This window comes from Ambystoma mexicanum, chromosome 5p (genome assembly GCF_040938575.1).
Source record: "Ambystoma mexicanum isolate Mex_15411 chromosome 5p, UKY_AmexF1_1, whole genome shotgun sequence".
In the NCBI taxonomy this organism is placed as follows: domain Eukaryota; kingdom Metazoa; phylum Chordata; class Amphibia; order Caudata; family Ambystomatidae; genus Ambystoma; species Ambystoma mexicanum.
This window is the reverse complement of record NC_090930.1, coordinates 1351561777-1351584347: the sequence shown is the minus strand read 5'-3', so window position 1 is coordinate 1351584347 and position 22571 is coordinate 1351561777. Positions and strand designations below refer to the sequence as shown.

General features: G+C 48.1%; 1 protein-coding gene across 1 annotated transcript in view; it reads right to left on the bottom strand.

Moving 5' to 3' along the window:
• MARCHF6 (membrane associated ring-CH-type finger 6) overlaps positions 1-22571 on the bottom strand; it is a 2224824-nt gene that overhangs the window by 1839579 nt on the left and 362674 nt on the right. Inside the window, exon 8 of the mRNA XM_069613753.1 lies at positions 9770-9831. Within this exon, the coding sequence (XP_069469854.1) occupies positions 9770-9831 (62 nt within the window). The remainder of the gene's footprint in view (positions 1-9769; positions 9832-22571) is intronic.

Below are 22571 nucleotides of genomic sequence, written 5' to 3'. Positions count from 1 at the left end.
ACTCTGCGCCCCCAATATACCGGCGATAGAGAGACCCGATGGAACACTGGCTACTTCACCAAAAGACATTAACTCGGAATTCCTCACGTTCTACAGTTCCCAATACTTGAAAGCGGATAGTGTCCAGATATCAGAGATCAACTCCTATTTAGATAACCTCCCTCTTTCTGCCCTCTCCACCGACACAAGCATCTCCCTCAAGAACCCGTTCACTCCTGAAGAGCTCTGAGGCCATAGACTCGCTGGCATCTGGCTAGGCCCCTGGTCCGGATGGCCTCCCCATCGAACTCTATAAACGATTTAAATCTCTTCTGGTCCCACACCTATTGGCTCTATAGGAGGAGGCTTGTGAAGATGGCAGAGTCGCCCCCCCCCCCACGCGCCGGGAGGCAATGATAACAGTATTGCCCAAGCTTGGCAAGCCCCTTACCCAATGCGGCTCGTACCGACCACTGTCATTAATCAACTGTGATGTCAAAATCTATGCCAAACTACTAGCTATGCGACTGGCCTCATTTATCCCCCACATCATCCATCCGGATAAAGCGGGGTTCATCCCAGGCCGCTCCACCTCCCTTAATCTTAGACGCCTATTTCATGTGATCAGTAGAATCGGCCCGAAAGTGCAGGCAGTGGCACCCACCCTAGATATGCAAAAAGCCTTTGACTCTATCATGGGAATACCTATGGCGAGTCCTAGAGAAATGCAAATTCGGCCCCAACTTCCGATCCTGGGTTAAACTACTCTACACGAACCCATTGGCTAGAGTCCGCACTGAGGACAGATGCTCCTCTCCCTTCCATATAGCCAGAGGAACGCGACAGGGCTGCCCCTTCTCCCCACTAATATTCGCTATAGCCATGGAACCATTTGCAGACATGATGCGTCAATCGCATGCTCATAGAGGTTTGCGAACGGCAGGCCAGTCTGATATAGTCTCCCTATATGCCGAAGACGCCCTGTATATCCGTTCTGCAGATACCAACCTTGCCCCGATTCTGGAGGATGTGGTCAGTTTCGGACACATATCCGGACTGAAGGTGAACTGCTCTAAATCTGTCCTGTTCCCGCTCACCGAGCATACGCAACCCCCCTCTGACCTAATGGGATTCACATGGTCCCAATCCAAGTTCACTTACCTCGGGGTGGTGGTCTCCCGACACGATGAGATGCTACATGAGGACAACTACCTAAACTATCTCAGAAACCTAGCCACTAAAACTACAAGCTGGGCCAGACTCCCTATTTCCTTAGCAGGCCGAATAGGTATACTTAAAATGGTGGTTTTACCCCAGCTCCTACATCGCTTCATCATATAGCCAGGTGACAACTTCTTCCGGACGCTACGCTGCACAATCAATACCTTTCTGTGGCACTCCGGGACAGTCCGACTCAAACTAACAACATTAACCACCCCCATGGAATGCGGAGGTTTCGGGGCTCCGGACTTCCTCAGATACTGGTTGGTTGCACAATCCCAATTCACGTCCCACTGACCCTGGGTCAGCATATCCAGTAGCTAGCACATCCCTTGCTCTCACTAAACTCTGGAAGCTGTTAGACACATCCCACCCCTTTCACGGAGACCTTTCGCTCTGGAATTTCCTACCGGAGGTTCCACGCGTCTCACAATCCATCGTAACCCGATGGGCAGACGCGGGCTTCTTGGCACTCCGAGATGTTTATGTACAGGGTAACTTCCTTGAATGGTCAGATCTTCCGCCCTCCCTTAAACGGAAACCATCGGCTTGGCTGCAGTACTCCTCTCTCCGGAAAAATCTCAAAACTAAATATCCTAATTTCCCTACGGTGCCACCTGACAAACCCATAATAGCTGAGCTATGCTCCTTCGACGCCTCGAAGGGGAAGGTGTCTAGGCTCTACACTCTGCTGCATACCAGGGGTGCTCCCTCATTTACTAAGCTGAAGCACAGATGGGAGGAGGATCTCGGGGTGGATATAACAGATGCGCGCTAGCCCCGGATGTGTGCACGCACCCATAATGTATCCTTCAATTCCCGGTTTAAATACATACAATTCAAGGTGTTGCACAGATATCATCATACTCCAAGCAGGTTGCACCATATGTTCAATGACCTTCCCTCCAACTGCCCTAGATGTGGTTCCGAGCAGGCGTCATACATTCATATGATCTGGTCTTGTACCCACCTATCACAATTCTGGTCAGAAATATGTTCCACATTATCTATTATACGGGACCAAACAATAGACCCTTCTCCTTTACGATGCCTGTTCCATGACTTTCCCCAATTGTGGCGAGACTCTAGGAAGCTTGCTGGGCTTTGCATGCTGCTAGCTGTGCGTTATATGATATGGCATTTATAACGCGCCTATACACAAGTGCTTCAAGGTTGCATTTTGATGATCTGGCTCCAGCCTAGAGCACCCACACACACGCAATGGCTCAGGGCGGTCACTTGGGCGTCAAACACTGAGGAGTCCTGAGGTGCATTGCAGCATCCACACTCAAGGCCAAGGGTGTAGCTGGCCGGTTTGTGGGTCCCTTTTCGATAGAACAGCACCCATCGCCATGCTGGAAGCGTCCGATTCCACCACATAACGAAGATCTGGGCGCCGTAAGATCGGGGCGGAAGTGAATCTCACCTTGAGTTCTCAAAAGGCCTTTTCTGCCTACTGGAACTTTTTGTTGCACTTCCTCAATAAAGATGTAATTGGATGTACCATTTGGGAAAATCCTGGGATGAATCGGCGATAGAAGTTTGCAAAACCCAGCATGCTCTGGATCCCTTTGAATGAACTTTGGGCTGGCCAGTTTAGAATGGTGTCGACCTTGTGTACGTCCATTCGGATTCCCTTTGGAGTGAGGATAAACCCAAGGAACTCTACCTCGGTGACGTGAAATGAACATTTTTCGAGTTTGGCATAGAGGTAATGTTGGCAGAGCTTGGTAAGGACGGAACTAACATGCTTGACGTGATCCTGTTTTGAGGCCGAGTATACTAGGATATCGTCTATATAGACAATTGTTTCTTAACCATAATCTTTAACTTCTGATCGCTTCCTGCATCTCCTCTAAATTTGTTTTTGACTGAGATCTTTTGGCTGTTTGGCGGAGTTTCCTTATGATCTTTCTTCTCTATACCACTTATTGATTATACACGTGTATGGCATGTTTTAGCGGGTTGGCACTGTTCGCCTTTTTCACTTTCAGAACTGAGAGAAGTGTCAGGTAGTCGCCTCCGCTTGTATTCATTGCTGGTTGTACAGTGTTTTGTGCCACATATTGTTTTGTTAAGCGGCCCATTGCCTTTGCTAATAGTCTTAACCTATTACCGCTTTCACAGCTTTCTATCTCAGAATTCATGTGGCAGGTTGGGAGCCTCAGTTCTCCAAGTTGAAATCAGGATGTTATGGTCACGGTTTTGTTCTTCTAACTATAAAGGACTCCATTAGGGCCAGAAGGCCCAAGAAACGTACATGTGATCTTTAGTGGCCTCACGACCCTCCTTTTCCCATGTCGGGACTTTTGCCTCATATAGCCAATGGAGATTATGTAGCTCTCGAGCGTCCATGAGTTTGGACCATAAACTCCCTCTCACTCTTGGTTTATCCGAACCTGTAACACTGCAATTCTTCTAATTTATGTCGGTGCATACAGCGTTGAGAACTCTGTTTATGATGATATGCTTGACCTCGTAGTTGTCTTGGGTCTCATCAATAAGGGTTTCCATCTGTCCGAGGTAATTCTCGTTGCTTACGAGTTTGGGGTTCCAGTATGTATTAATCATAAGAATTTCCGCTTGTTGGGGGGTGCATGTGCAGCTTTCTGGGGAATTCCATGCGACTAAAGTGGCAAGTATGAATTCAGTCTCTTTGAGAACTTTACTCAGATGCAGTCCGTTGCCGACTCTAATTGCAATGAGAAGACCTGACCTCTGCCTCCCCTTTGGACCCTTTGTCGCTGGTGAAAAGGCCAATTCAAGCCGTCCATAACTGGTTTAGACCTTAGCCATGTTTCTTGTAAACAAAGCGTCAAAAGATGGCCAAATTGACGTCGCTCTGCATGGTTAAGTGACCAAAGCCCCTGGTATTCCAGGAGCCCATTACCATCTGGGTCCTCTGAAGGGTGGTCGTCTCTCGAGTCCCCGGGCTCCCTCTTCTCGTCTTAATGTGTGATGGTTAATCTTTCCGTTCTGGGGCCAGGGCAAACGAGATCCATTCCCATTTCCTTGGAATGATATTGGCGTTCCAAGTCTTGCCGCTTCTGCAGCTCTTAGTCCTTTTAAAATCCTTGGTATCTTGAGAGAAGGTAATTTTCAGAAGGTGGAGGGGGGCCCTTTGGTATTCTATCCAGGTCCAATATCTGCAGGGAGGGTGTTCCCTCCTGGCTTGACTGCTCCAATCTTGTTCATGTCTGTTACCTGCTCACGTTTCTCTAACAGTCTCGGGTCTCGTACTTTGTTGGAATACCTGGGACTAGAGTGCTGTTTGGCTGGAGGAGATAGAGGTTTGATCTCCCTTCTTATTCTACTTGACGATCTTTCCCGAGGACTTTTAGAGCCTCTTCTGAATTGAGTTTTTTTTAGGATGAGTTCTGTCGATCTTTCTAGTTGCCTTATGTTCCTTGAATCGACTTGATTCATATCGCCTAAGTTGAATCCCAGACTCCAAAATTTCTCTCTTGCTTCTCACAGAAGTGTTTGGACCTTCGAGAGTCGATGTGTAGATCGGAGCTGTCTTTTCTTCCGTTAGGGTTTGGTTCTACAATTTTTATGTCCCTCGAACATCTTTTCAAGGATTGCACTTGCTCAAATAAGCTTGTGATAGCTCTCCGATTTAGAGTCCAATTATCCCCCCGGTCGTGAGTTCTTTGGAGCCTAAACCTTCTTGTTGACATGGGCTTCGGGTGATGTTTGTGATGGGGCATGTCATGCTTCTCCGAGGTTAGACTTGTTTGATTCGCCGTAGGTTTTGTCGTGTGTTCTCTCTTGCAAGAGGTTTTTGTCCAGGTTCCTCTTGTTTTTAGTTACATTGTCTGATGCGCTTTAAAGACCAAACCGCCCTTGCACCGTTGTTGTCTCCTTTCTCTTATGTAATTCTCTTCTGTACGGGTCCCTAGGTGTTGCCAGAGGGTTTGTTGGGCTTTGGGCTGTTGTTTTCGCTGTATTTGAAGTCTTGACTTAATTTCTTTGTGTATTAGTTTGTTTGTCCGCCATGGTTAGAAATTTCGGAGACAGCGTGTCGATAATCATGATTTTATGTTTAGGCTCTTGGGCCTCTGGCTCTTCCTGATGCTCCTGTCTTTTCTTTTTGGTGAGGGATGTCTATTCATTCTGATTCAGAGTCTTCAATGGTGTATAGACTCATTCATTAAGTTCAGACCCTCCAGCTTATTGCGATTTTGCGATCCCGCAAAATGCCGCGAAAACGGCCGTTTTGCGCAAAATGCCGCAAAAATGGCCGTTTTGTGCAAAAATAGCATCTTTTAAAAAAAAAAATTTTTTTTTTTTTTTTTAGTACTCTGCAAAAATTACTGTTTTGAAAAAAAGAATCCTCAGGGTGCCAGGTGCTCAACTTTTTTTTTTTGTTTTTATTTACACAAGAAATGAAATCACTTGCGCCCCAAAAATTGCAGCCCAATCCACAAGGGACACATGAATGGGCACATTTTATATGCGCGCCCATTCAGATGGCCTTTTTCACCTCCTTGATCAAATAAAGTGGTGTTTCTGTCAATTTAAAAGCACATCCCTCATTTCCAAGCAAGATGCACTTTTAAATGTGCAGAAATTGTAGGCAACCCTACGCGCACGGGATGTGGGGCTGCCACTGCATGACAGGGTCTTTCCTGACCCTGTCATGCATTTCTTTTAAGGTATGAACCGCTGCTGAGTCGCTTGCATTTCTGTTCCTCAAACAGGATAAAAATGCATTTTTTGGGTCACATTTTACAGCGGCAGGCACCTAGAGTGCCTGTCCCTGTGAAAGGCACTGGGAGCTTGCAGAACACTGTCGGGAGAGCGATTCTATTCAAAGTACTCCCCATTTTGATGACAAAAATCTATCGAATGTTACAATTTGACCAATTACGTGCAGTACTATTCGATGGATTTTTATAAATACTGAACATGTGTTGCGGGGGTGTCACCCGCTCCCCTTGTTTAGTATTTTTGGTCTAGGGTGGTTGCAGAAGTGTTTTCCCCTTTTTCCTCAAAATTGGAGGCGGGGACAGAAAAAAAAGGAAAATAACGAAAAAAGGACCCTGCAGAGTCGGATCCGACCCGCGTTAGAGGGACGGATCCGACCCGCGTTAGAGGGACGGATCTGGCACCGCAGGGTTGCAGGGGAAGCTGCAGCGACCAAGCGGTTAAGTAGGGGAGGGGGTCGGGTGGTGGTGAAAGGTACATTTTGGGTTGTTTGGCTGAAGTGCAAATCAATTTGCAGCAAAATTGACTACGGTCAATTCCGCCGCAAATAATTACACTTCGGTCAAACAACCCAGAACACCATTCAAGGCAGCTGCCAGCGCACAATTTGCGCTACAGCTCAAGCCTGTGGAAATGCGCCGGTCACCTTTGAGAATAAGGTGACCTGCTCATTTCCAAAAATGGGTTGTCTAAAAATAGCATATCCTCCGTTCTTTTTTTAAATGCCCCCTCATTTGAGGAACTGGGACAAAATCTACATTTAAAAAAAAATAATAAAAATGGTTACACTATGAGAGAGAGGGAGAGTGATGGGTGAGATGTGAAGTGATGGGCAAGAAAGCAGAGGAAGAGCAGTGGGTCAGAGGAGGAAGTGCTGCAAAAGAGAGCAGAGGAAGCAGTGATGCGGTGGGCCAGAAATCTGAGAGCGAGCAGAGGTACAGAAAGTAGAGGAAGCGGTTGGCCAGAAAGAGGCAGTGAGCTGCAGATTGGGAAAAAGGATGAGGGAAGAATGTGATAGAATGGGAGAAAAGATGCAAGATGCAGAAGCAGCACAAAAGAATGAAGGACTGTATATTGAGGGAGGAATTGTAGAGTGTAAGGTGTGAGTTGGGAGTATGATTTGGAGTGTGGCAGGGGCTGGGCAGTGCAGATTGTGACTTGACAGTGTGACATAGCACGTGAGTATTTGTATGACAGAGTGAGAGGTTAAGGAATGTAAGTTATGATGGAGAGTTGGTGAGATGTTTGTGGGTGTTTGGGGGATTGGAGAACATAGAAGGGGAATATTTTCAGCATTACAATTGATAATGATCAATTTAGTTAATACTATTAAGTAGGCATGAACATTAAACCAGAAATGTAGCCAAATCAAACACTGTTCTGCCAAGCCAGAGACATCTGGGACTCTTCCTATTAAATTAATACAAAAGACACATAATAATGATACCCTGGCTGTCTTCTAGCCTTGCACTCTACCTATTTCCTGCAATGTGGCAATCTTACACCCTCCAGTTAATACAAAATGTCCCGCAAAAATGCTGCAATAAATAAAGGTTTGTGCCGCAAAATTTGCCATTTCATGCCGCAAAATTTGCCATTTCATGCCGCAAAATCCTGGAAGGTCTGATTAAGTCAATTCATTAAGTCAATTGTCTGAGGTCCCTTCCACCTCCAGCTCTTTTTCGTTTGGCGGTAGCTTTGTTGTTTTGAAGCGTGTAGTCTTAGGGGTATTGGTTGATTGTTTCAGCTCCCTTGCTTGGTAAGAGTCAATACAACTGATCTCTTGACCTTGTCTTGCGGGCACTTCTGATCTAAAGGTTGTTTATCTGAGCTCAATTTCTTTACCGGTTTTCCACCTCTGATCCTCGTTGAGCTGCTTTGGTTTTTGCGTAAAAATGCCAAAAGGTCGGTGGATAGATCCCTTGGAGTCTTTGTCCGCATGGTGCCGAGTTTATTTTTGTTATCTCCTCCGTCGAGGTCTTAGCCATTGAGCCGTTACCTGTCCTTGTCCTTACCTTCAGACTCCGTTGTGAGGTTTGTGCCAGGGCCATTCATTGCCTCGAAGGTTGTGTAAGGTGACTGACAAAGGGCATGTCGCTGTTTTAACTATTTCTAGGGCTCCTCGCAGGTCGCGGTCTGGAACATTTGGTCTTGTTTCCTCCTTCCGTTGGTTGACGTCAACTTCCCCTGTCTGCGTACTTCGAGATCTTGTACTACATTTTTGAGGTGTCTGGTCACTGTCTGTTGATCTATCTCGAAGATAGTAGATCCCCCAAAATGGTACTTCTGTGGCTTGTGATATAATTATTGGCTTATCTCTGATTTTCGTGACCACATAACCTTCTAGGTAAGATAGTTTTGTGTTAGTTTAAGCTGTCGTCTAAAGATTCATACAGCTTCTCGAATGGGGCCAGTGCTATTGTCACTGTCGACAGAATGGTAATGGGGTCCAGTTTTTTTTAGACGGGGACTCTTTTGCTGTCTGAGAAGAAATTTCACTAAGACGCCTGTTCAAGGGTGGTGTCCTAGGACGAGCGTCTACCTTTGGGATGTATTCCGGAGTTGGGGTAATTCTTGTCAATCCCGTCACTGGGTTTTTTAACAAAGTCTTTTCTGCGGTTCCAGGCCCCATCATGGGGGCCTGCAGGTTCTGGAGCACTTCTGGACATACGTTGGAGGCGGGTCCTATATGTTCTAAACTATGGGACATCTCTTCTTTCTCTCTTTCTTCTTTGTTTTTCCAATCTGCTCGATGTCAACGACCGGAGGAATCACTTTTTCAACACTGGGGCCATCCATCCAAAAACAGGTCAATGGGCCGTGCTCGTGCTGGTAGAGAGACTCCCAGACCCCTCCGCCCCTCTAACTCCACTACAGCTCACATTTCCCCACTTGAGTTAAGCCTGGCTGCTCAACAGGCTACCAAAACTGTGTAATACAAGCTTATACCAAAGGTTGAGTTGCCTATACCTGCCGTCATAGTTGTTTGTAGTGTTCCCAGAAGGCAGGGTTGGATTGGCCCCTCGGCCTTTCGGCCCGTGGCCGGGCCGAAATCGACCCTGGGGAGTGGGGGGCCGGTTTCTGGCCATGCCTGGGCCGGTTTGGAAGAAAAAAAAAATTATTTTTTTTCTTCAAACATTTCTTTTTTTTTCATTTTTTCAAAAAGCTTTTCATCCTTCTTAGGTCGATAAATGGGTACCAACACAGGTTGGGTGATATTGTATGCTTATTTGTTCTATAAAAAAGAGCTTAAGGGTAAATGCTATACAATATCATTATCATTTGGCCTTGGACATCTGCTTGGATTCACAGTAATTTAGTGTACTTAGGAACAATGCTATTTGATGCCACTTCCTGTTTTGTCAAGGGGTGAAATGTGTTTCATCGCTTCCCGGGATGTCACTTTGGGGTGGGGGTCAAATGACAGAGGTCAAGGGTCGTGAGACAAGGGGTGGGCCACTTTTTTTTGGGTGACCGGGCCCATTTCTTGTCCCAGTCCGACCCTGCCAGAGGGTACTGCATTCAAACTTTGCCCAACAGTAACGATAATACGGTAGAACTGTCATTAGTGTCAAACTAACAATTCTACCGCAAGCAACTACCCCTGAATCAATAGCCTTTGGTAAGGTGCTCCAAGGCCCTGTGGTAAGGCTAGCGCTGTATAAACGTTTAAATAAAACAGAATATATTCCCTTTAACAAGTCACAGGCAGTTAAGCACAGAAGAGCCAAAGGGTCATCCTAACCACAATATCGACATCAATAGCTCTTGAGGTACGTGCAGTTAACCTTAATTCCAGAGATGTGCAGATAAAAACACATTTCACAAGAAATTACGGCAGTATGATCGTGTAACTCACTCTTTCCCAGGTAAGCTCTTCTGCAGCTCTGTCCCATTCTAAGGCATTCCAATTCATGTCATCTGTGAAATAAGAGAAGTTAATTTGTTTATTAAAAAAATGGAACATGGTATTTTTCACTTCAGTTGAAAAAATAAACAAAAAAGTGCATGTACAAATTCTTTGAAGTGTAGGAGCAAAGTGACTCCAAAACCCTGAGAAAATACACAGTAATTCACAAAGTAGATGAGTGGGTGGTGTTAGGGAGAATTCTCATTATATGGCTAATTTCTCTTGCCTAGTGAGTCCCTCAGCAGCTTTGCTGGATTTCTGGAGTTTATTTTTTCCGCTTGGTAAGAGTGTGAGCTTTTCCCCCACTCTTACCTGTGTTTTTTTTTTGCCATGTGCATTTCATCTGTTTTTGTGATTGTGGACTCTGGAGTACACCACTTCAGTAGCCCCACTCTTTTATGCGTCACACAGCACCTTCAGTGCAGCGACACAGGGTTGTCTTTTGGACTTCCCACCAACTCCATTTCTGGGGCTGACTACTGTCCCCCAGAAAAGGGTAAAGTTGCCATTAACTTTACATAGTCATTTAACCACAGATCCAGTACACCCCATCTTACATGGAGTATTGGAAAGGGTTAATTCCTAGCCCTTTTTATCTGTGCCTCTTGGAGCATTGTTTTGCTCCCTTAACATTAAGACTTGGCTGGTGACAGTGGTATCTACCCTAATTTTCCTACCGTGATTATATTACCTAACGTGGTATTGTTTTAGGCTATTTTAGTAGCCTCGAAATTTAAACCCGCTAGCCCAAATACTTTTTATTCCTGCTCCGGTTGGGTTTAATCACCATTTCTTTTTGTTAACATCCTTCTTAGGTCTTTCTTTGCGCGGCAAACCAGGTTTGCCTTCTTTGTTCACCGACCTTTGGCGGGTTTCTCACCAGAAGCCCTCCTTTGGCGTCTGGGTGTCTAGGTGGGCTGAATGTGAGGGAAGGGTGTAGTCACCCCCTGCACAGGGTCTCCTTGGAGACCCAAGTCGCTCTTTGTGTTGATTGGCCAGGTTGGTTGTCCGGGATGGGTGACCAGCTGGTTGTCCCTGTTGAGTGATTGACAACCAGGCTGTGTGAATGGGAGATTTTGGCATAAAAGGCAGGACTCTTGGGCTAGAAGTCAGAGTCGCCACTGGAACTGCAAGGAACCAAAGGGAAGCGGAGAAGAAGACAGCTGCTACAAACCAGAGTCCCGGTGAAGCCCTGCTGCAGTCCTGAGCTATCTACCCTTCAACGACCAGAGAAGATCCAGTCCAGAGTCTTCTTCCCTTGAGCCTGGTGGGATCAACCAGCTGGTCTTTTCTTCAGTCAGAGAATCCTCTCCTGGGTCGAAATCACTGATGTGCTGTAGTGGTCCGGATAGCCCTCTCCTGATTAAAAGGAGCACACCTTTTATTCATTGTTGTCTTTTTCGCTGCTGCTGGCCTCATCCCTGGGTAGTGCAGATCGCTCCAGACGTCCTTGTCCCCAAGACTGAAGCCGCAGGAACCGTGAGTCTGCAGGAACTACCAGGAACAACTGCCGTGGCACCAGCTTTTCTCCAACGGAATAAGGTACTGTGCACTTGGTCATTCTCTCCGTCTGACCAGCCGGAATCGGGGTGAACCCTTTTCCTCCACGAAGATTTGTTCTTTCTTCCCTCCTTCTTTTAACTTTTCCTTCCATTTGACAATCTTTACGAACTCTTGGCATCTCGAATCTCGAACTGTTCAATGTGTGATCCTCGGCAACTGAGCATCTGCTCCATTGACACTGGCGCAGGCCTATTGACTTTAATGTGCATCTTTGAACAAATCCTCAAGTCTCCTTGCCTTGAAAAAGCATTGTCTTTGATTTTCTCTCACTTTTCCCTTGTTTGAAATTTCTAAAGTACAAAGTGTGTTTAACTTTGTGAGCATTTCTATCCACGAGCACGCGTTAGTATCGCAACACCTGTCTGTCAAATCCTAATGTACTTACCTTGAATTTACTGAAACAAGTGGAACCGATTGTGTGTAGTGTATTTTACGTGTGGTTTCGAATTTATAGAAGTGAAGTGTTTTATAACAGATAGTTTAAAATAAATGTACTTCTATTGTTTTACCTGAAACCTTGAGTCAGTGTTTGCTTGAGTCACAGTAATTGTGGTCCCTTTGTGTAATCTCTGCTACTGCTCATTTACTCTTGAGATAAGTCTGGCTACTCCGCTACTGCTACCACTTTAACAGTGTAGTACAGGTTTGTACCAAAGGTGAACTTGTATTACCACTTGTAGCCAAGTCCACAAAATAGTTGGGATGCTTCCTGGAGGCAAGCCGCACAGCCTGACACACTGAAGCAGAGACACAGACCATAACCAGAGTGGAGAGAGAAGGAGCAGAGGTTGGAGAAGCAGAAGAGGATGCCACGCAGCAAGAGCCCGAAAGCAAGGTCAGGTGCTGCCTGGGTCCATGAGAAGGGCTGGGAACCGAGCAAGGGGAGCCTAAAGAGGGTCAGGCACCCAATACGAATTAAAGCAGAAGATAAAATACAGGTCTAGGCTCCCAACCTAAATATAAAAACACTGACATATGCCCCTCCGTAGACACTTGCCAGGAGAGTACACCAAGTGTCCTGGGAAGTCAATACATAGGGTTCTGGGACCCAAGTGAACCAAAGAGGCAAAGCCAAAGTAGATTGGTTGAGAACCCAGAGAAAGCCAAACAGAGATTGAAACAGACTGCATAAACTAGCAGATGTGCAACGGTACCTGGAAGGCGAGTACACCAGGTGTGTTTAGTAGGTTAGTGAGAGAAGTTGGGATAGAGAACCTGCGAAAGCAATACACAAGTGTCTGGGATCAATATAAAGTTAGACAATGCCCACAAAAGCCAAGCACAAGGGGCTGGGACTCTTATAAGGGAGAAGGAATATGGTCAAGGCGCGGAAGCCCATAACAAATCGGGGAGAGCACAATAGAGTGTAAAGGGGGTCTGGGACCCACACAGAAGCGAGAGAAGAGTTGTTAAACAAGTCAGGGAAAACCCAAAACAACCCAGAGGGATCTGGGACTCATGTGAAAGAGAAAGACCTTTGCTGGAACCCTTAGTTCAATAATTGTCAAGTCTGGCAGGATAGTGCACCAGACTTGGCACTCCAGTTGTTTTGAACGAAGAAACAAGGGAAAAGACTCACACTCTCCCCTTTTTGATGCAAGTAAAGTATGTTTGTTGAAGAAAAGCAAGTCTGGTAGGATACTGAACCAGACTTAAAACTATGTTTGGGAATGGATATCTGTGAACTGTGGCACAGATACCTCAGGGTTGGGAGCGCCATATAAATGAATAAACAATACAATTACTGATCTTTAAACGTCTGAATGCAGAGCAAGAGAAGCCTCCTTTCGGATCAACTAGACACCCAGTATTTCCTTAGTTATTAAGCGTAAGGGACTGAAATAGGTTTGGATACAGGACGGTGGACTTATTTAACGAGACATCATGACAGAGTTCTTAGTGTTTTAGTTGAGGTAGGGCAACTGGTCATATAAACGGGGCAAGATAAGTTGTCCCTTTTCTTTATCTCTATGATAAAAGTCTTTGATAACAAGCATACCACCACTGTATCAGACTCGTACTTCTGCACCTTTACAGTGGTCAGACAAATTATAAAACTATCTTTTAGATGAAAGCTTTTAGATCCGATGATCAAAAAGCAATGTAATGGAACACCAGCTTTACTCTAAGGAGGTAACTGTTTAGCAATTACTTTTCCCTTCTGACTTTAATTTTCCCAGATGACTAGATGGGTTGACAGGGGAAATTGCTGGAGGTAGGTTTTCCCTTCTTTGCTTCCAGTGAGAGGTGCCCAGGAGCTGCAGGTGCAATGATTCTTCCAGTCGGTTCCAGGAGACACCAATGCAGACCGTTTCAGAACACTTTGCCAGGCGGGGGGAACGAGAGTTCCAGCGACAGCTACCGCACATGGGCAACAGCATTAGCAAGATCCCTTGATGCTGGGACACTGAAATTCGACAGCAAGGCGACTTATCCCACAAGCTGGCAACTGCTGAAGTTCCGGGGGTGAACACAGAACAGCAACAATTCTACCGAGGTAGCCTACTGAAGAGCTGGTCAGTCCACCGGGTGGTTCATGGAAACTTCAGCCAGTTCAGTACGGCTTGATCTCCAAGAATGCATCGGGACGGGTTGGAACCACCAATCCAAGGGTTGAAGCAACATGGAGGACCTTCGCACATCAGGTAGTCCAGCAGGGCTTCACCGGGCCAAACACAGGAAGGGATGCCTGGCCTCTTCAAGAGATGTCCATGGATCTTCAGCCGACTGTTCTTCAACACAGGATAATTGGCTCCAACACTGAAGCAGAAATTGCTGCAGGAGCCCTCTTATCCTAAATCCTGACTGGAAGCAAGTCCAAACCCACCAATAGCCCAATCAAGGACCACTGTGGGTTTTACTCATGCCCCACACCTAGACTCTGTGGCGCCCCAGATGTGGAGTGGGACCATACACTCCCAACCACATTCTGGGTCCACACACACCAACCCAGTAATAGGCCGCGAAAGCAGCAGCTTTACTGGGCAAATGCAGGACCATGCAAGGGATTTTCTGACCTGAGAAGGTAGGAAGAAAGCCGAACAACAAAATGGGCAAAGAATAAAAAAATATCTTGTGGCACAGCTATTTTAGGGCACTAGCCAGGTTTAGTAGTCAAACACAGTGAAAGCGACTCTGTACACTACAAATACTGCAAAAATGGTAATTGCTACCACCAGCTAGTCTTTAGGCACTGTAAAGCTTCAGAAGTAAGGCTCCTACACAAAGGTGGCATATTTCTGGGCTGAAACATTTATTCATCATGAAAGGGTTGGAAAAATGCCCTTCTATCCCTCTAAGATGGGTTTCCCTACCTCAAAGAAAACTAATGAAATTGTGAGGATATGTTGGGACGGAAGTCTAACTAAGGGCTTAGTAAAGCTACACGACAGACAGTACAAAACTCCACTCTTAGCATAAGGCTGTACCACCAGAGTATTTGGTAGCCTAGACAGAGCAGCCAGGCTTATCTTAGGAGGCAGAGAGGGTTGTAGGAAGGAACAAGTTACTTACCTGTAACTATTATTCTCCAGCATGGGTCTGGCATGGATTCAGATGCTCATGAATATTCCCCGTCGTCAGGCCGGGAATCCTTGGTAAAAGAAAAAACAGTTTCACTTTCACAAAAACTATATTTCTACTCTAAAGCAATCACTGCACCCTGGGTCATACTGCCCCCAGCAAATGGCTGCTCTCTCTCCCCAAGCACCTCCTCTGGCAGCCATCTTCAGATTTGGAAAGCATGTAAAGTGGCACTATGACCAAGAAGAGCTGCAGAGGGGCAGGAGGGAGGGTTTGCATGTGAATCCATGCCAGACCCATGCTGAAGAACAACAGTTGGCATGGATTCACAAGCTCATCAATAAAGAATACATAGCAGTACAACATTACACAACCACCAGAGGTGGCAAGGCTCAACAGAAGCAATTACTCTTACCTCCAGAACAGACTCATCTTCAAGCGAACAGGTTGCATAGCACTGCTTGTCTGACCCTGGACTCCTCTCGGGAATCCCTGTCGAATGCAGTAGAATCTCGTAAAGGTGTGCGTGGACTTCCATGTAGCAACCCTGCACATGTCAAGCAGGGGCACACAGGAACGCCATAGTTGCCGCAATCTCTCGGGTGGAATGAGCTACCAGACGGCCGGGGCAGCGGACGGTTCGCCAACCAATGACAGTGTGTGATGCAGCCGGAGAGCCACCTTGAGATGGAAGCCTTGGACAAGGCCATCCCATGGTTCACATGACCAAAGTTCATGAACAGTTGAGACGTCTTCTGAAAACTAGAACTTCAGAGCATGAGCAACGTCCAGCGAGTGCAAAGTCCTTTCAGCAGGTGACGAAGGATTCAGAAAGAACGCAGGCAACACCAAAGGCTCGTTGAGGTGGAATTGCAACGGAACCTCTGGCATGAAGGAGGGGCACGTCCGTAGCACCACCCTCGATTCATGAAAAGTCAGATATGGCTGTTTGCCAGATAGGGCCTGGATCTGACCCACCCTCCTGGCAGAGGTGATGGCCACAAGGAAAGCAGTTTTCCATGAGAGGAACTTGAGAGGGGCCTGAAGGATAGGCTCGAAGGCGGCCCCCATGAGCCTCGTCAGCACCATATTGAGTTCCCATGCCGGGGCAGGAGCTTTCACCGGCGGGAAACATCGAAACAGTCCTTTGAGGAACTCCTTGACTAGACGGTGGGACCAAAGAGAAGCTCATCCTGGAGACCTGGTGTAGCAGGAGATAGCCGCCATATGCACCTTGATAAAAGGTGTGCGCCATCCCCGCCTTGGCCAAGGACAACAAGTATGGAAGAATCTGCAGGGCTGTGACCTTCAGAGGGTTGATATTCTGTGACCGGCACCACGTAGCAAAATGCTTGCACTTATGCCCGTAGCATTTAAGAGTCGATGATGCTCTGGCCTTGGCAAGGAAGTCCTTGCAATCCGCCGGCAACTCTTACCCTCCGAACTCTAGGGCTGTAGGAGCCAAAACCTAACATTCAGCGATCCTGGATCGTGATGCAGGATTGCGCCTCCTTCTCTGGTGAGCAGATCCGCGACCACTGGCAGCTTGACTGGAAGAATCATTAACAGGCTGAGAAGGTCAGAGTACCAAATCTGCCTCGGCCACGCCGGTCCGACGAGCATCATCCTGTTTGAGTTGATGGATGACTCGCAGCACCAGAGGCAACGCGTATAGGAACAGGCCTTCCCACGGGGAAGGAGAATGCGTCCCCCATGCTCCTCGGCTGGTGGAACCTGCTGGCACATTTCTGGCATTTGGAATTCACTGCTGTCGCAAACAGATCGATCTGGGGTCTGCCCCACTTGAGGAAGAGGCGGTCCACCTGATCCTGCCGAAGTCCCCCCCCCACTCGTGGCATGAGCGCAGCTCCCTGCTGAGGGAGTCAGCGATGGTGTTCTTGACTCCCGCCAGGTGAAAAGGGATGAGGAACATCTCTTGGTCGACGGCCCAGTGCCACAAGTCCTGCGACTCTCTGGAGAGCGCTGGGGATCGGGTCCTCCTTAGTTTCCAATGTAAAACATTGTGGTGGCGTTGTCTGTGAAGAACCAAATCACTTTGCCCTTCAGGGACGGAAGGAATGACTTGAGGGCCCAGAACACTGCCTGCAGCTGCAGGATATTGATGTGGAGATCCTTCTCCTCCAGCAGCCACAGGCCTCTGGCGTACAGACGTCCAGTGTGGGCTCCCCAGCCCTCCAGGGAAGCATCTGTGGTGACAATCTCCTGGTATGGGGGGTTTTGAAACCATGTGCCCCGGGCGACGGAGTGGACGCCCTACCACCTTTTCGCCCGACGGCAATCCTCATCGAGAGGGATCTTGTGTGCAAAGCTTCCAGACACTCATATCCAGCGAGCGTCCAGGAAGTTGCATCCGTAGCCTGCAGAGCCGGATAAGGTAGATGCACAACGACATCATGCCGAGCAGCGACTTGATGATCCTCACAGTGGCGTCCTTCAGTGACAACAGCCATTGCACCTTCCCCGGTATGGCTGCTACCCTCTCCACCAGAGGGCGACGCCGGGCAGGCGACCGTATTGAGCCTGGATCCCAGGAACAGTGCATTCCACAATGGTGTAAAGCAGGACTTTGGATAAATGACCGAGAACCCCAGATCTGTCAGCAGCCGGACGGTCCTCTCTGTGTGCCAGTCGGCCAGCTCCCTAGAATGGGCATGAATCAACCAGTCGTACAGGTACACGTGCATGCCCTGTAGACGCAGTAGGGCCGCCACCGGAGGCAGGCACTTCGTGAACACCCTGAGGGCCGACGTCATGCCAAAAGGTAGCCCCTTCGGCACCACAAAACGTAGAAACTTTTGATGTTTCTTGTGAAAGGGGATGTGGAAATAGGCATCCTCCAGGTCCAACAACGTCAAGAGGTCTCCTTTATCCAGTTGGCTGAGCATGTGTTGAGCCAGTCGTCATGGTACGGGTACACGTGTATCCCCTGTAGATGTAGATGGGCCGCCACTGGTGCCAGGACTTCGTAAACACCCTACGAACACCCTGGGCACCGACTTCAGGCCGAAAGGGAGGGCCTTGAATTGGTAGTGTCTTCCCTGCACTATGAAGCGCAGGAACTTCCGATGCTTCCTGTGAATGGGGACGTGGCAGTATGCGTCCTCCAGATCCAACAACGTCAAGATGTCTCCTTACTCCAGTTGGCGAGCATGTGCTCCAGCGTGACCATCCTGAATTTTTGGGACTTGGGGTACTTATTGAGACGCTGCAGGTCTAGAATGGGCCTCCAGCCCCCGGTCTTCTTCTTGACAAAGAAGTATCTGGAGTAGACCCCGGAACACTGGAATAGTCTAGGAACTAGCTCTATCGCCCCTTTTCTTAGCATGGCCCGTACCTCCTGCAGGAGCTGAGGGATGTGCTGCTCCTGCCGGGTCATTGGAGGGATATGCAGGCACTTTTGCTGAAACTAGAGTGCATGTCCGTGGGCGAGAGCATCCAGCACCTATTTGTCGGTGCAGAGCTTCTTCGACTCGTTGACGAATCCTGCCAACGGGGCCTCCCACCGGGGTGCATCGGTTGGGGCCCAATGTCCTGGCTGTTTAAGTCCTGCTTCTTCGCCTGCGTTCCGCCATGGGGGCGACGACCGCACGGGCCACCTCCACCGAAAGTCTTGGAATAGCTCTGTAAGCCTCTTTAGTCATGGACCAGGAGGGCTGAGGGTATGACGAGGAACCTCCACCGAAACCCTTCATCAATCTGCCTACTTTCCGCCAGAGGCAGGAAAGAAAGAGTGGTGCTGTTTGAGTGCCCAGGGCACGAGCCATCTTCGTATCAGTCCTGATGGCCTGTAAGGACTCGTCAACAGCCTTCCTGGAGAGATTGTCTCCATCTAAGGGCATATCCAGTACCCTCATTTGGACCTCCTAGTTGAAATTGGTAGCCTTTAGCCAGCCCCGACAGTGAAGCCAGACAATGCTCCCAATCTGTCGGAAACCTGTGACAGCGAAGTCCAGGGCCACTGTTATGGCATGGTCCGATGCCACTTCCCCTTCTTGGAGGAGGGAGATCGCCTCCACACGCTTGTCGTCGGGTAGAAACTCCAGAATCGGGGCCTGTTTGTACCACAGTTCCCCGTCGTAGCTAGCCAGGATTGCCAGTGCCTTGGTCGCCTTGACCTTCAAAGCCGCGGAGTAGATTACTCTTCTCCCCATGGTGTCCAACTTCTTCCCCTCGCTGTCCAGAGAGACGGAGGGCGAAGACAAGGGGTTAGATCTCTTCCTCGCAGCTGCTGACACAACAGAGTTCGGCGACGGCTGCAACTGTGCGAACTCCAACACCTGGTACTTTTTCTCCAGCCTATCCCGCTTGGATGGGGCCGTGGCATGATTCTTCAGAGCCAGGCGCTCCTCCCAAAAGTCTTCCAGGAAGGGCACCGTCATGATGATCTTACTTTTGACCTTGCGCTTCTGGCATAGCAAGTCTTCCTTTTTGGTCTCCATGGTTGTCAGCTGGAAGAGCTTGGATGCTCTGGCAACCATAGCATGAAACAACCCCACCTCATCCGGTGGGGACGCCGTCTGTTGCGGCGATCCGCCCGCTGCGACAATGTCATCTGTCGTGGCTGTGTGGAAGGCACGTGGTGCGGGTGTGGAGGCTGATGCTGCAGCGTTGGCTGGCGCTTCCTCCTTTTCGCCAGAGGCTGATCCGGGGTCACAGGGCATCCTTTTCTGAATTTTCCAACACCAATGTGTGCAGAGTCGAAAGGATGTCCAACGATACACATCTCTCGGCGGAGTCGGAGTAGTAGGCCTACTAGGCCCTGCGCCGTCAGCATTTCTACCATCGTCCCTGTCTGCGTTTCTGTCATCCCCCACATCCTCATCGATCATGCATATGGACTCCTGGTCTTCCTCGTCCGAGGAAGAAACATCCACCCCTTGGAGTAAAACCTGTCCCGAGGACTCCTCGCGCCCCGCCCCCTTTTTTGCATCCTGAGGGGTCGGATTGGGGCTAAGCGATCGACGTCCTCTTTTCCGGTGTCCTCTCCACTGCCCCGACTGTGGCCTCCCACCTCGGGGGTAGGGATACTCTGGGCGTAGTCGGGGCTACTTTCACCAATTCAGTCCCTTTGGCATTTGTGAGAGCAGCCTCCACCATCTTGATCGTTGACTCCAATTTTTATTGCGCCACTTGGGCCTTCTTAGGCAAGTTGGTTGCCTTTTCTTGCACCCTAGGCTTCTCTGGCTTCTCCCGCAGCTTAGTCGGGTTGGCTGATTTCCTCTTTGAGGAGGAGCTGGATCGATGGCTGGAGATTGAGGCACGTGGTGAGGTTGATTGCGCCCTGCCCTTTGCGCAACCCCGCTTGCGCGGCAAGCCCAAAGGAAATGGATTTGCGGTGCTTGGCTCTTAGGGAGAATTCTCAGAAATGTGCTAATACCTCTCTAGCTTAGAGACCCGCAGCAACTTTACTGGATTTTAGGACTTTTAATTTTTAACCTGGAAAGAGCGCGGCCCTTTTTCCCCCACTCGTATGTATTTTTAATGTAATTTGTATTCTGGGTTTCTTTTGGTTGTGGAGTCTGACAAACTCCATAGGCATCATCTTTACATTTTGTCACACAGCACCTTCAGTGCAGTGGCACAGAAAAGTTTTTTTTAGATTTCCCAACGGTTAAAATACCTTCTCTTGGATAAACTACTGTTTCCAAGAGCAGTAAAGTGAAATTGACTTTACTCACATTTGTAACTTTCTAGACCCAGCACACACTATCTTACAATAGGGTGCTTGAGGGGTTACTCAGTATCCCCTTTGTCTAGTTTCTCATACAACATGTTTATGTTACCCTTTCCTTGATGAATGGCTGGTGGCAGTGGTGTACTTTTAACTACTGCGGTGTGCTTTTATCACGGGCTGCGTTCGCAGCTAGAGTAAAGCACCCAAGAGTGCCGTTTTTTGTCAAAATGGCCCCGGTAGTCTTTTTTCGCTGTTTCTTTGTGGAAAGCTCCTTCTTGAGATTTACTCTGCGTGCCAAACCTGGTTTGGTCCCGTTGTTCGTTTTGTCTTTGGCGGGATTCATGAGTGAAGCACGCCTCTGGCTCCAGGGTGTCTGGCGGAGGCAGGAAGCGAGGGAGGTGCCCGAAACTCCCTGTGCTTACTCTCCTAGGAGACAGGAATGCACTCCTAGGTGATTGGCTGGTTGGCTGTCCAGCAAGGACAGCCACTCTGCTGGGTGACTGACAGCTAGGCTGGAATGAATGGGAGAAACCTGCATAAAAGGCAAGGCTTTTTGGCTTGGAAGGCAGAATCGATCACTGGACTAAGGAAGCCGAAGAAGAACTTGGAAGAGACGTCTGCTGCAACTCCTGGACAGTTGGTTTGCCCGGTGAAGCCCTGCTGCTGTGCTGAAGCTCCAAATTCGTCTAGACTAGAGAAGCCCTGCAATGACGACTTCTCCCCTTGAGTTGGTGGGACCAATCAACTCCTAAGTAAGCCACCTGTGCATCCTCACAAAGCTGGTTGAATTTCCACTGCAGTACTTTTGATACATCTTGGCACCACAATTAAGAAGGGAGATGGGACGATAAGGTGTGCAATCAGATTGCTCTTCATCAGGCTTCAGTACAATGTGGTTAGTGATTTTTCCATCAATTGCGACAGCTATTTTTTAAAAAAAATAAAATATTTTATTGAAATAAAATATTTTATTATTTTGTAGGTACAAACAAAACACAAACACATTAACACTTAATCAATACTTTCAAACACACAGGTATACACTTCTTCTTGGCTCTCTTCACACATGCTGTAAAAACTGTTACGCCTGAGGATTCTTTGGGCTCCTCTAGTTCGTCTGGATTAGTTATTTTTCAGCGGTTCAACTGGCTTTAGGCTCTTTTCTACATGCCTGAAGTTGTCTTCCCATCTATGCCATATCTTGCTCACTTTCCCTGGGCACCCGCTTGTGGTATACACTCTCGTTTCCATTGGCACACACATGTCTACATCCGTTACCCACTTCTCGTATTGTGGGGGTGAGGCCGAGCCCCACAGTTGAGCTAGATTCCTTTTTGCAAGGCCTGTGAATGTCGCGAACATGAGTTTTTCAAATCGGGATAACTCTATATCTGCATCTATCCCCAGTATTAGAAGTTTGGGGTCCATTGGTATCTCACGGCCAATCACGGTTGATAGTCTGTCGAAGCATTTCTGACAAAAGTCCTGTATTTGTGGGCATTCCCATAGGATGTGGACGAAGGTCTCCCTTTTTTGGTGACATCGAAGGCAGTTGGGATCCGTCGCTCTTCCCCACTGGTGCAAGGCCTCTCTAGGATAGTATATCCTATGCAGGATTTTTAATTGGATCAGTCAGATTCTAGCTGAGATTGCGGTCTCCTTGGGGTACATGCGAGCTGTAGTCCAGTCCTCTGGTTGAAATGGGCCCACGTCTCTTTCCCATTTCTCTTTAAGCTCTGTGAGTTCTGTTGTAGCAAATGAGCTGATTGCATTGTACATTGTAGAGGTTATTTTGTGGTCAATACGCTCCATCACTATGTTCCTCTCGATCAGGGAGCACTCTTGTACATTAGGGAAGTCTACCTCACTTGTGGCGAGTGTGTGTCTCATTTGCCTGTAGTGGAAGTGTTCTGTGGTGGGAAGACTGTATTCGTCACTTAGGGCTTGGAATGTCTTTATTTCTCCGTTCCT